The 14,816-nt window shown below is 37.3% G+C and overlaps 1 protein-coding gene across 1 annotated transcript in view; it reads left to right on the top strand.

The window, feature by feature from the left end:
• LOC131164979 (ferredoxin C 2, chloroplastic) overlaps window positions 1-14,816 on the top strand; it is a 40,139-nt gene that overhangs the window by 12,022 nt on the left and 13,301 nt on the right. Inside the window, exon 3 of the mRNA XM_058122556.1 lies at window positions 14,424-14,512. Within this exon, the coding sequence (XP_057978539.1) occupies window positions 14,424-14,512 (89 nt within the window). The remainder of the gene's footprint in view (window positions 1-14,423; window positions 14,513-14,816) is intronic.

Below are 14,816 nucleotides of genomic sequence, written 5' to 3'. Positions count from 1 at the left end.
ACCTTTGTGGATGATTATTCAAGGATGACTTGGCTATATTTAATGAAAGATCGTCGTGAGTTATTTCATATATTTTGTGCCCTTTGTTCTGAAATAAACACTCAATTTGGTTTGCCAGTTCAAATACTTCAGAGTGACAATGCTAAAGAGTATTTCAATACTCAACTCACTACTTATATGACTTAGTTTGGTATTATTCATCAATCATCCTATGCTTACACTCCTCAACAAAATGGGGTTGCAGAGAGAAAAAATAAACATATCCTTGGAATCTCTTGCACCTTACTTTATCAAATGCATGTACCTAAAGTGCTTTGGAGTGATGCTGTACTTACTTCTTTCTATCTTATCAACAGGATGCATCCTTTGTTCTTATTGATAAAATTCCCTACTTCATTCTCTTTCATAATTGACCCCTGTTCTCTCTTCCTTATATATTCGGGTGTGGGTCCTTTGTTCATCAACTGACTCCCGGGGTAGATAAGTTGGATCGCTGTGCTATAAAATGTGTCTTTCTGAGCATGCAATTAAAAAGGATATCATTTTTGTAATCCTACTCTGCATTGCTTCTTTGTTTCATCCAATTTTTGAGTTTACACCATACTACACTCAGTCCCTTACTATTTTTGATTTCAATGAGTCTCTTCCTCTACCTAATCTTCCAAATTTTAGTTTGTTGTCTTTTATCAATCGTCCACCTATGTCTCCATGTAGTTTGAGTCCTTCTCATTGTCTCAATTGTCCTAATTTGTAGGTGTATTCACGACGGTGGCTTTAAAGAAGGGAGCCCCCTCTAGCTTCTACTTTGATGCCTTTGGTTTCCCCATTTGATGATCATATTTCCCACGATGTTGATTCTCCCATTGCTGTCCCGAAAGGTAAATGCACATGTCTTCAACATCCCATCTCCAACTTTATATCCTATGACTTCTTATCACCCTTTTATTATTGTTTTGCTATTACTCTATCATTTGTTACTCTTCCTAAATGTTTTTCTGAAGCCTTAGCCCACTCTCGGTGGAGGAATGCAATGGTTGAAGAGATGAATACTTTATAGGACAATGGTACTTCGGAATTGGTATCTTTTCCTCTTGACAAATCTGTGGTTGGTTTTTGCTGGTATATACTTCAAAAGTCAACCCTGATGGTTCTATCGCTCATCTAGAGGCATGTCTTGTTGCTAAGGGGTAGGTATATGGTTTGGATTACTATGACACCTTTTTTTCATCGGTTACCAAACTTACATCAGTATGTCTCTTCATTTCTTTAGCCACCACTTGTCATTGGACTTTGCATTAGTTAGATGTGAAGCATGCCTTCTTGTATGGTGTTCTTGAGGAGGAGGTCTATATGGAGCAACCACTTGGGTTTGTTGCTTAGGCTGCGTCAGGCTTAGTTTGTTGGCTCAAGAAGGCATTATATGGTTTCAAATAATTTCCTAGAGCATGGTTTGGTCAATTCAATGTTGTAGGACTTGAGTTTGGCCTTTGATGGTGTGCATTTGATCACTTTGTGTTTTATCACCATACTTCATTAGGTAGGATCCTCCTTATTGTGTATGTGGATGATATTATAATCACAGGTCATGATGATCAAGGTATTCAGAGCTTAAAACATTTTTTATGGACTAAGTTTCAAACCAAAGATTTGGGACCATTGGAATGCTTTTCGGATATAGAAGTATCCAGATCTTTTATGGTAACTATTTTGTCACAAAGGAAGTATGTTCTTGATCTTTTGGATGAGACTAGGCTGTTAGGATTTAAACTCGTTGATACACCCATGGATCCTAATAGCAACATAGTGCTAGATATAGGCGATATGTTGCCTAATCATGGACAATACTGGAAACTTGTTGGTAAGTGAATTATCTGTCACTCGGCTGGACATATCTTTTGCAACAAATGTTGTGAGTCAATTTTTGAATTCTCCAAGGACAAGGCATTGGGACGTAGTAATTAATGTCTTGAGACATCTCAAACGTGCATCTATGAGAGGTCTTTTATATCAAGATCAGGGTCGCACTTATATTCAGGGTTATGCTGAATTACTGATGCAGATTGGGCCGGATCACCTTCAGATAGAAGATCCACAATTGGGTACTATATCTTTGTTGGTGGTAATTTGGTTTCCTAGAAGAGTAAGAAACAAAAGAAGCAAACTTTAGAGGCCAGGTCAAGCGCTGAGTCAGAATATAGGGCCATGGCTCACACTACATGCAAGCTTGTTTGGCTGAAAAACATGCTGAAGAATTGGGCTTTCCACATTCTCAGCCTATGGAGTTGAAATGGGATAATCAAGCTGCTCTTCATACTGCCTCTAACCCATTTTTTCCATGAGCAAACAAAACACATTGAAGTTGATTGCCACTTTGTTTGGGAGAAACTTGCGCACAAGCTTATTACCACCACTTAAGTAAGGTCCGATATGCAGCTCACTGATTTGTATACCAAAGCTTTGTGGGGTGTTCGTGTTAAATTTATTTGTAACAAGCTTGGAGCATACGATATCTATGCTCTAGCTTGAGGGGGAGTATTAATGATAATTTACTTATTTTAGTCTTTTAGTATTATTAGCTTGTTGGTGTTCTGTTAATAAGTGAGAATTAGTAAGGATATTATGGTCACTAGAATATATTTGATATATATTATTAATAGATGGAGAGACTTATCATTGTGTTATTCATTGAAGAAAAATATCAATAGATATCAATACTGTAGAAGTAATTTTAAGTAATATGTTGCAATAACACACTTTGCGCGGTGATTGAGTTCACCTTGTTGTCTTGCTCTTGGCATATAATTTAGGGAAAGCTGCACATTATATCATCTTGGGGTAGCGTAGGGACTCAAATTGAGTTCAGCTAAGCTGGGGCTCTGTAGTTGACTGTTTGGGCCTGGATGGAAGAAGCAGAGGTTTAACTGTCTATCTGGTCTTGGCTTGTAAAACAATTGTGCTTGGCTTATATATATATATATATATATATATATATATATATATATATATTTATATTTATTTATTTTTGGGCAAAAAGGGAATTTATTAATAGGGCACCTAAGGGGTATGACCCATTTACAAGCAGTAGAGGATATAAATAAAAATTGAGAACAATCAACAGTATGCCAGTATATCCAAGAGATAGAAAATTAAATGAGTGTTCAATATGTACTGCCCACTAAACCAGGAAGAAAGTGTAGAAAGTCATCTATCCTTGAGGATTGTCGGAGAATTAGAAGTTCCTTCATGAGCTCTAACATTTACTCTCTCCACATAATACAAAAGATGGTGAGAGGGATCGAGGACAAGCCTTTTTTCCTTTCTCTATTTGCAGAACTACCCTTCCAAGTCAGTTTCCTTCCCATAAACTCAGCAATGACCCAATGCTGGCCCAAAATAGCAGTGGCCAGATCTGTAAAACTCTGGTCTAAGGGCAGTGGAGCATAAGGTGGTCAGCAGCTTCAGCATCAATTTTGAAGAGAATGCATCTGTAACCATGGTCTTAAACTTCCACGAAATTCTTGAATTTCGTTGAAATTTCTGCTTTCCATCACCTTCGAAATTGAAATGGCAGCTGATTTCTGTTTGACAAAATTTCCATTGAAATTTCAATGAATCATCCAAAATGTATCGAAATCTTGAAAATTTTAGTAGAACTTGTCAAAATTTTTACTACAAAATGAATTTTACTTGGAATTCAAATGTGAGATCTAAACACAAAGTGAAAAATTTCTCTTAATTTATTAATTAATTAATTTTTTATCATTTTATTGTGACAGTTAGATTGCCACTTTTACCTAAAAGCTTTAGCTATTAGGTTATGAGCCAACAATGTGTATCAAGCTTTCACGCTCCTCCGCACGTGCAACCCAAAAGCACATGGAGAAAGCAACTGATAAATAACACCCATTACAGTGGTTAATCCTAGATCTATGGAATTCTGGAACCTAGTGGTCAAAAGAGTGTCCAAGAGGTTGGATGGTTGGAAGGGGGCACTCTTTCCCCTTCTGTAGCAGAATCAACCTTATTCAGGCTTGTTTATCTAGCATTCCCTCTTATATATATATATATATTGTTAGCAAAAGAAATTCATTAATCGGAAGAGAATTTATGAGGGGGAAGAAAAGGCATCTCTTAAAAAAAATCTGAAACAAACCAGAGAAAAAACTAAATCATAAAAAAACAGAAATCAAACCAACCAATTCCTCCAATCCCTATTTAAATCCTGAAAGCTAGCTTCCCTAAAATTCCAAACCCAATACACCATAAAGAAGTCAAGAACTGAATCTTTTTCACACCAAACACAAATTCAACTTATTCTTGGAAAAAATCCCCGCATTATGTTCCAACCAAAGATTCCATAAAACTGCATACTTACTGCACTTCTGTAAAGCTGTCCTTTCCTTCTTCCAAAGCCCGCAAAAGGAATGATTAACAAATCTTCCAGGGCAGACATAACTCTCTTCCATAACATGAACAATTTATTCCAAATCCTCCATGCAAAATCACAATGCAAAAAGAGGTGTAAGGCTGTTTCGGAATTCCTATAATCTAGAGAGACAGCCTTCAAGTAAACGCTTTAATAATTCGGGGGAAATTTAGCCTTCTAAATAACTGAATAAAGAGGAAAGGGATACTTTGAATATGCCAAAAATTCAAAGAATGATTTACAAGAAAACACCTTTGAATGATCCAAACACCAAGAACGAACATCCCTACCCGAGGATAATTTGTAATAGTTCAATATAGACAACAAAGAAGACAACTCCACCATTTCCCTATCTTTCAAAGTTCTCCTAAAATGAAGATTCCAAGAGATTGGAAAGCCCCTCACATTATCCACAAAGAAGTAATAACTCTATTTGGCTTAAAGCACAATCTAGAAAGATGTGGAAAAGAAAGGGAGAAAGAATCATTCCCAAGGCATGGGTCTTTCCATAAACGAATCTAGGATCCCTTGCCCACTACAAATTTAGTGTGATGGGTAAAAATAGAGTAAATATGGGAAATAGACCTCCACAGACTCCCTATAGAAGATCTCAAGCTAGCATTGGTACCCCATCCATTCTCATCCAACCCAAACTTACTTCAAATAACTCTAAGCCATAGGGAAGTATCTTCCATGGGGAAGTAGCACAACCATTTAGCTAAAAGAGCAGTGTTTTTAGACACCAAGTTACCAAGACCTAACTCCCCCTTCTTTTTAGACTTACTAACCTCCGCCCAATTTACTAAATGGTCCCTACGACCCTCCAAACCATACCATAAAAAAAATACCTTATAATTCTCTCTAGCTTACTCATGACTCCCACTAGAATTCTAAAAATAGATAAAAAAATACAAAGGGATACTAGAGAGACTAGCCTGGATAACTTTATTCTACCGCCAAAAGAGAAAAGGGCATCCTTCCAAATGTCTAAACGAAAGATTATGATCTTTAATAAAGAAAATGGTATCATCAGCAAATTGAAGATGAGAGACTACCATCCCCTCATTCCTCGCACCTAATCTTTTAAACAACCCTATGTAAACAAACCTATCCACCATCCTTCTTAAAACATTAGCTATAAGTACAAACAAAAAGGGGGATAACAGGTCACCTTGTCTAATGCCCCTCAAACCAGTAAACCAAGATTTAGGTTCATGTTAACAAAAACTGAAAACCACACATTAAACTAACAGCCCCTAATCCACCTACGTCATCGCTCCCCAAAACCCTTCTTCATGAAAACCTTATCCAGGATACTCCAACTCACTTTGTTACAAGATTTCTTGAAATCTAATTTTAAAACAAACCCCCTCTTCTTATTTCTACGCATGTCCTCCACCACCTCATTAGCCACCAGGATAGCATCCACTATTTGTCTCCCCCCAAAGGCACTCTAGGCTCTAGAGATAGAATCATTGAGCACCGCACTCAACCCATTAGCTAAGACTTTAGAGATAATCATATACACATTAGAGACAGACTAATAGGTCTAAAATCCACCACCTCAGGAGATCTAGCTTTCTTAGGCACTAAAGCTATAAAGTTAGAGTTGATACTCTTGCTTAAAATCTCATTCCCATAAAACTAATTGAAAACTTCCATTAATCAGCCGTAACTATCTCCAAACAATCTTGAAAGAATGCCATGTTAAACCCATTCGGACCCGGAGCCTTATCTCTATTCTTCCTGAAAACCACCCCTCTTACTTCCTTTTCATCAAAAGGTCTCTCAAGCCAAAGTAATTGATCAACAAAGATAGGATCCCAATCTAAACCTTCAATCATAGGTCTATTAAGACTACCCTCTAAATACAAATTGTGAAGGTAAGTAATAATGGAAGAAATCAAACGCTAGTCATTAGTATTCCTCCCATCCCCCAACTACAACGCCCTAATCAAATTCTTCTTCCTCTTACTTCCGTTGGCTAATCTATGGAAAAATGGAATTGCAATCATTGTGTTTCACCCACTTCAATTTTGTCTTTTGTCTCCAACTCCTCATTTCCTAAAAGCTTAACTCTTCCAACTCATTTTTAATAGAGACTCTTCTAGCCTCCTCATTGTCTGACAGCATTACCTCCTCCTTTGTATCTAGACACTGCAACTCACAAAAGACTAAATTTTGTAAGCCTAACATCATCAAACTCCCCCTTATTCCAAACTTTCAGTTTTTCCTTTAGGCTTTTTAACTTCCTCATGAATCTAAACCCATCCCAACCTCTCTTTAGATACTCTCCCCACAAATGCCTAACCAAAGGCTTAAAAGCTGCATGGTTAAGCCACATTTTCTCAAACTTGAAAGGTGTAGGACCCCATGATACCTTACTAGACTCCAAAAAAATAAGTGATCGGAAATTGTCTCATGAAGATGTATGAGATAGATTAGGAAACTCATCCTCCCACCCACTATATAACAAAAATCTATCTAATATACTAGCTCATAATTGACCAAGTGAACAAAGCATTATCCAAAGGAAGATCTCTCAACTCATAATCCCTAATTAAAGAGTCAAACTTGAGCATACTCGTTGTAGTTCTACTCCCTCCCTTCTTCTCTCTAGAAAATCTAATGCATTTAAATCACCTCCCATGATCCACCTAGGGTAGAAAAAGCCAAAAATAGAGCTGAACTCTTCCCAAAATAAGTTCCTCAAGGTAGGCCTAGAAGGATGGTAAACTAAAAAGACCTATCACTGACACCTCCCTCTAAAATCAAATAAATCTGACAGAGAAAAAAACCCTGTCCAAGGTATCCAATTTTGAAATAAAACGCGAATCCCATAAGACAAGAATGCCCCCTGATGCACCTCTTGAAGGCAAGAATTCCCATTCTCTATAACGGCCACCCCAAATAGTCTTCACCAAAACCCCCATCTATCAATTCCAATTTACTTTCTTGGATAAGTACAATATCGGGCGAGCTCTTATCCAATACCTTCTTAATCAAACTCCTCTTCCTCTAACTCCTTAATCCTCTCACATTCCAACTGAATATCTTCATAATCTAATGTGTTTACCGCTCTTCCCAACTCCTTTCCCACCCCCATAATTGATCGATGACTTTAAGTTATTTAACTCCTAGACTTTCTTCTTTCTTCTCTTGTATGTGTTGGAATTGGTGTATGCCCAAAAAGGGGGGTGAATTGAAAATTTAAAAACTTCTTGCTAGGTTTAATCAGATATCAGTAATACACAACCTAGGGTTTTTCTAATCATATACCAATTGTATAGATAATGATATGTGTAAATTAAATCATGCGCAGCATTCACAATATATTAAATATGACATACATGTGCAGGAATATAAAGTGTTGGAAATTAAAGTAGACACACGATATGTTATCGGGTTTCGGCCAATACTGCCTACGTCCCCGTCTCAGCTCGCAAGCCCGAGGATTCCACTAATGCTCACTTAACGGGTGGAGCGGCACCGATTACAACACCAGGTCAAATTACTAGGGCTGACCTCAACCTTTACAATCTGATCCTTACGGGCTAGATTAATACCCCCTCAGGCCACACATGGAATACAACAAATCAATATAAATTTTTGTGTACAAATAAAGATGCTTCTAACACAAGAAGATTTGTACCGATACGTACAAGTAATAACCAATGCACTTCAATATGATAGGAAATATAAGCTCAGTGAAGATATATGAAACTACTCTCAATATAATGTCAATATGCAATCAAAGTGTGAGAGTGAGTTTAGCAAAGTTTCTTTGAAACAATATATATAGATATATCAACCACAAATAAGGTTTCAAAGATTTTCAAGAGTATAATCAAATATCTCAAAAAGGATTTCCAAAAGTTTAAGCACAAGAGATATTTAGCAAACAAGCTTGTCAAAAATATTTTCTACAAAACACAAGACAAACTCAATAGTCTTGCAATAAAGATGCAATGACTCACAAGCTTAAGAAGGTTTCCCCAAAAATGAAATTATGAATTAAATCACCGGGGAAGACCTTTTGGCTTACTCTCACAAAAATAAACAATCAATCCACGTATTTGAGAGTATAAGCACGTATAAACAATATGGGGTATCTCACAATACTCTCACCAAAGATGTTTTAGCAAAGGAATGAGAATGGGTGAAGTATATGGGCTTGTATGGAAATGAAAGGCACAAGAAATTTCAGAGAAATTTTTTGCTAATGATTTTCCTAATCCATGCTTAATCTTTCCAAATGAAGGAGTATATATAGACATACTCAAAATTATAACCGTTAGGGACTCATTCGGTATTTTTGAAAAAGTTTAAGTATGGTTAATAAAAAATAAGCCCTATTTTACGTCGGTAAAAATTGGACAACCCGAGAGTTTCGGTCGACCACTTTAGGAGCTTCAGTCGACCAATTGAGAATATGGTCGATTGTATTCGGACGATTTTGAACCGTTTGAGGTTCGGTCGACCAACAAAGAGGATGGTCGGCTACTCATACAGTTCGGTCGACCGTGGCCAAAGAGAACTAAAAATTTGGTCGACCGAGTGTATGGGGTGTTAGGCACGTGACAGTTCGGTCGACCGAGGACACTGTGTTCAAAACTGAACGATCGACCGTATGAAGTCAAAATGTTGACTTCTGTATGGTTTGGTGGACCGTATCATTCATATTGCACAAGTTCGGTCGACCGAGGCTTAATATCCTCAGCCAATAGTGGTTCGGTCGACTAGCATAGTATAGCTAGACTACTTTGGTCGACCGAGGCCCTTTTAATGGTCATTTTAGGACCTGATTTTTATTTGAAGTCATCCCTGTTCACATAAGTATAACTTCCGAGTTATAGGGGACTTTTCATGTGATGTTTAGGGACCTAAAGTCAATCTATGGTCATTGAGCTTATCTGTCATATCATGCATGCAATGCATTAATTATTACAAACCATGATTATTACAGATTCAAAGAAAGATAGAATGAAATACAATACAACTTGAAATAAACAAGAAACTTCATGCTCTGCTCCTCTGCAAATTCATGGATTGCGCCAAATGGTGTGCGCATTTAAGTGCTTTTCGGCTTCCATTGCTCATCTATCATCCGTGCTTAGAAAAATAAACCTGTTCAAACACTTAGCACATATATGAGATACTATGGTTTGTCATAATCAAAAGCAAGGATCGGATTCAAAAAGTCAACAGTATGTCCTAGGGCTCAAACCCAACCTAACCACTTTGGCAACCAAGTCAACCAACTCCAAACCCATATCTTCAAGGAGTTGTTGTAGGTCAAAGCAGTCTCTCTCACCTCCTTTAGAGCTAATTCAAGACCCCCCCCTTAGAATGATCATCCTTGTGGCAAAAATTTGTTGGAGAAGGCGTAGGTTTAATAGGGATGGGCAGGATGCCCCCGAAAGAAGATCTTCTTTCCCAGTAAGACTCCCCTTGACATCACAATAAGGAATGACTAACTTAGAAACAAGGTAGGGACTAAGCCCATGGCCAAGGTCAAAAGGCAAGTTGCCCACAACATTTAAAGCATTCACATGATCACAATTGCATTTAGAAAAATTTGTACTTGCTTGTGCAAGATCTGAATTTGAGTGAAGACTAACACTCTCTAGTTGCAGCTAGCTCGATTTCTGATTCTCCTCCTTGTTAGCCTCACCCTCTTGACCTCTTCTAGCTCTTCATCGGGATTTTAGAACAATTGAAACATTCCTTCACCTTCAAGTTCAGCTCTCATTTGATCAACTACAAGCTCCTTCTCGGACTCGCATGTGTTTCCCATATCCTCATCAAAATTGAACATTGAACCCTCTTTCATATAAACTTCAGCATTCAAGTTCGTTGACTCAATATGATCAACTGCTACTGTTTCAACGTGCTTGCCAAAGTCACCATCCTCTTTCTCAATGCAATCTGTCATAGGTTCTCCCAAAAGCAAACACTCCTATGAAATCATCTGAGCCACCTCTTCTTGATTCTCTAGTAAACATTCCACCCTTTCAAAACTAGGCCTAGTATATTGCATATTTGAATTTAAGCACTCAGCATTTGGGCCTTTTTCCTTAATGACCCAAACAACTTTCATCTTTCTTTGCTTAATACAGCCCTTGTGATTGTGCAAGGTAATCCTTTCTGAATTCGTCTTTGGCTTAAAGCTTTTTTTGACTACACGGGCAATAGGGTGAGAGTATCTGGAGCACATTTATCTTAATGGTTGCCTCTGAATTGATGCTCATTGAACTATATTCCAGACATCTCCGCCTGACTCTTTTAGTAGGAAGTGCAATAGTGGTTGGAAAAAAAACCAGCAAAGCTTAGAGCAGGTTCCTCCACCCCTTTTTTTGATCACCCTCCGAATGCAGTCAACAGATAGAAACTTGTTGTTGCCTTTTGCCAAGCAAATGAATCTACCCCTACCATTTTCATGAAGCTTCAAATCCACACTAGTCCCTGTGTTGCCGAATCTTATTCCTTGTTGTCCCAACATTAACCTTGCAAATCACTCCCAACATCTCCAGGATCCAGACCAGTTCTTCCTTCACCAGCACGATGAATGATACAATTTTATCTGCATATTTTGTAAATTGTAAGTCCCAAAGTCCAGCTGAACCATTGAAAACACTTTCCTCTCAATTATGAGGGAAGTGAATTCTCCGATCCTTGATTCGAGCATTTGTTGGGCCTTAGGCAATCCAAAAAAATTTAGAGGGATGGATAAGAGAGGACCAAATTGAATAATATAATGAGGGAAAGAAGTTATGCGAGGTTAGGGTTCAACTTGCTACTTGTTAGGTGACCGAGAACTCGAGAAGTCATCGCAAGGGGTTGGGAAGGTGTAATCAATTGTCAAGGAAAGGAAAGGAAACGATTGTCAGGGAGAGGTAACGATCGTCGCAAGGCATCAAGAAGGGAGTTGTAGTTGAGATAAGTGGTCAAAGTGAGAAGTCGAACATCAAGAGAGGTATACCATCATCTCGGGGGCCTAAGCCATTGCTAGTTTTCAGTTTCGAACTCAGCAAGGTTGTCAAAGGAAGCTAGATGATGAAACTAATTGGAGTCAAGGCTATGGTTCATGAATTGGAATAACTATTGTCGGCGAGGGAGGCTTAGGAAGGGGGCTAGGAGGAGACAGGAGGAAGAAGGCTGCCATGCTCGAGTGCTTGAAGGGAGACAATCTCACTGAGAGGGACCCCTCGACTCTTTGTCATCTCCCTCTCTTTTTCCTAGCATTCCCTTATATTATTTGTCCATTTTTAAAATTCCAATGAAGATTGCAAATAAGATTGAGAAAATAATGAGAGATTTCATATGGTCAAGAGTTGGGGGTTTTCATGATCATTTAGTTAGGTAGGAGGAGGCCTGCATGTCTAAAATGGAGGGAGGGTTCGGTCTTGGAAATTTGGTGTCTAAAATCATTGCTCTCCTAGCTAAATGTTTATGGTGTTTTCTTTTAGAAGATCATTCCCTTTGGGATAAAGTGATTAGATGTAACCATGCGTTGGCTGTGAACGGGTGAGATACTATTGTTAGTTTGCAATGTTCTTCGCAGAGTCCGTGGAGATCTATTTCTCAGATTTATCCTTTACTCCTCACATCAATTTTGTCATGGGGAGGGGTTATCGGATTCGTTTTTGGAAAGATTCATGGGTAGGGAATGATGTTCCATCCACATCTTAACCTTGCCTCTTCTGATTGAGCTTAGGGCAAGATAGCATGATTTATTTCATTGTGGTTGATTTGGTTAGCCCTTTGGTTTCTTGGAACTTTCATTTTAGAAGATCTTTAAACAATAGAGAGATGATGAAACTCTACTCCTTGTTGTTATTGAACAATTTTTATCTTTCTTCGGACAGGATACTCGGTCTTGGGCTTTAGATCATTCAGGGGTATGTTCTTGCAATTTTTAATTTTTTTAATTTTTTTAATTTTTTTTGAGTTTTTGATTCTTTACTCTTAACACCTTTATTCTCATGTATTTGGAAGGGCCAAAGCCCCCAAAGATTATGGCTTTCATTTGGCTGATTGTGCTTAATGGAATCAATACTAATAATCTTTTTGCAAATCAAGAGATCCTTGAAGGCTTTATCACGAGAGGTTTGTGTGCTTTGTTATTTGAATTCTGAGTCGGCTCCTCATTTGTTTTTACACTGATTTTTCTTGGAGCATCTGGAATAAATTATTTGGCGTGTTGGGAGAGGCTTGGGTTTGTCTAGCATTGAATGTTAGCTATCTCATTTGAGGGTTTTGGAAGAAGGAAGGATAGGGCTTCTCTATGGAAATTTGGAATATTTGCAGTGCTGTGGGGTTTATGGTTGGAGCGCAGTGCACGGATTTTTCAGGAAAAAATGGAATAGGCAGCTGGTTTGGGAGAAGATTCATTATTTGGCCTCTTAATGGTGCATTGGCTCTGGATGCTTTAAGGGAGCAAGCTTTTCCGAAATTCAACGAGATTTGAGTAATTTTCACTTTGATATTTCAGAGTATTTTTTTTTTGTTTTTTTAGTTCCTTTTTTTCTGGATTTTTCCAGAATTTTGATGCGAGATGTTTTATTCTCCTCTTTGTAAATTCTTCTCTTTCTAATTAAATCTCCTCTTTTGCTATAAAAAGAAGCAACACCCATTATAGGGAATATAAGAATTTTTAAACACCACACAATAAATGTGGGCAACGAGACTAGAACCCAGGATCTCCTAGAAGCCATAGCTTTGATACCATGTTAGATTACCTCTTTTACTAAAGAGCTTAAGCTATTAAATTGTGGGCCAACAATGTATATCAAGCTTTAACAAAAAATCAGAGATTATTACAAGGTCTTTTGAAATTATATGAAAAATTAAACTTAGATATTAGCAACAACATTTAATTTAAATATTTACATCTAAATTATATTTATTTGTATAACAAAAACATTTAACTAATTTATAAATTTCTTTTATATTAACTGAATATGTTTAGTACAAATATTATATTATAGCTACTGCACCTCATACACAGTAATACAGTGTACCTCTTATGGAGGTATTTAACTTATAATATACTAGTTCTAAAACTTGCATTATTCTATCTATTGACCATTTCTTGAATTTCATTAAAGAATTCCATGCTACAATTTTAATTTCCTTCATTTTGTAAAATTGAAATTGAAATCAAAATTTCAGTACTTTTGAAGCTTCGAAATTTAATCGAACAAATTTAAGACCATGTCTGTAACCAAGGTGAAACCCCTTCTCCAAAGATTATTGAGTTTTAAGAATCTTCCCTGTTTCTGCCTCTATGGCACCATCCGCTGCAATAAATTTCCATGATCCTTGATGAGGATAGTGTAAAGAAAATGTGCTCCACACAGTCTCTTTTGAGATCTATTATCTCATCGATAGAGACAGGACTATTGGATGGAGCTGATGTGGATTATAATGGTACCCTCTTTTCCTTAGAAAATGAGCTAGGGTCGTGGATGAATGAAGTTGGGCCATTCACACCCTTTACCTTTATTATCATTTGGTATGCAATGCTACTCTTTTGTTTGCAAGATGTATTTTTACAGTGCATGTACAAGTGTATGTCTAAATAATAAACCCTGTGCATGTTAGCCATAAATGGAGTCAATTTGTCATTAGAATGGACAGGATCTGCAACTTACAGTCTAAAGTATGTGTGGACTTGCACCTTGGTCATAAAGGAATCTTTCGTTTTTCATTTCATTACAATCTGCATTGTTGTTGTTGCAATGACAATGACGACCACTTCCTCCCTATTACTATTATTATTGAATAATAATAACAACAACAACAACAGCAACAAGAATAATAAAATTGTTAATACTACCAACGGGAGCTTGTAAAAAGTTCTGAATCTATTATTTTTAAATTTTTATTGCTCTGATTACCCCATTCACTGTAACTTTGTCTTGAACATGTAATGGCACTTGCTATTTGTGAAAAACTGAAAATTATATCAATTAAGAAGCTGTTAGCTTTGCAGGCTGCTGTACTAGCTGTGCTGTTCGTGTAAAATCTGGGCAAATAAGACAGCCTGAAGCCCTAGGGATATCTGCTGAATTGAAATCCAAGGCATGTATTATTCACATATTAGAGGAATCTAATTTCTTGTTAAATTGTATGTTTTGCCAGAGGCTGAGTTTGGTATGTTTCTCACATGGTGCTAAAGTTGCGTGCTTGTAATCAACTTGGCAGTTTTTCTTTTTTAGGTTCGGTTTTTATCTTTCTAATATATCATGGATCATGGCTAGAGGATTAATATTGATTCATGAGAGAAGACAGCGTTAAGCTTAAGATTGCATGCTTATTGCAATACCTGGCCTAATTTTGGTTTACGTAATGAGAGGTGTAATTCGTAGATTATTTTGTGCTCTCT

This window comes from Malania oleifera, chromosome 9, assembly GCF_029873635.1.
Source record: "Malania oleifera isolate guangnan ecotype guangnan chromosome 9, ASM2987363v1, whole genome shotgun sequence".
NCBI classification, from domain to species: domain Eukaryota; kingdom Viridiplantae; phylum Streptophyta; class Magnoliopsida; order Santalales; family Ximeniaceae; genus Malania; species Malania oleifera.
The sequence above is the reverse complement of the archived record's forward strand: the minus strand, read 5'-3'. Positions and strand labels throughout refer to the sequence as shown.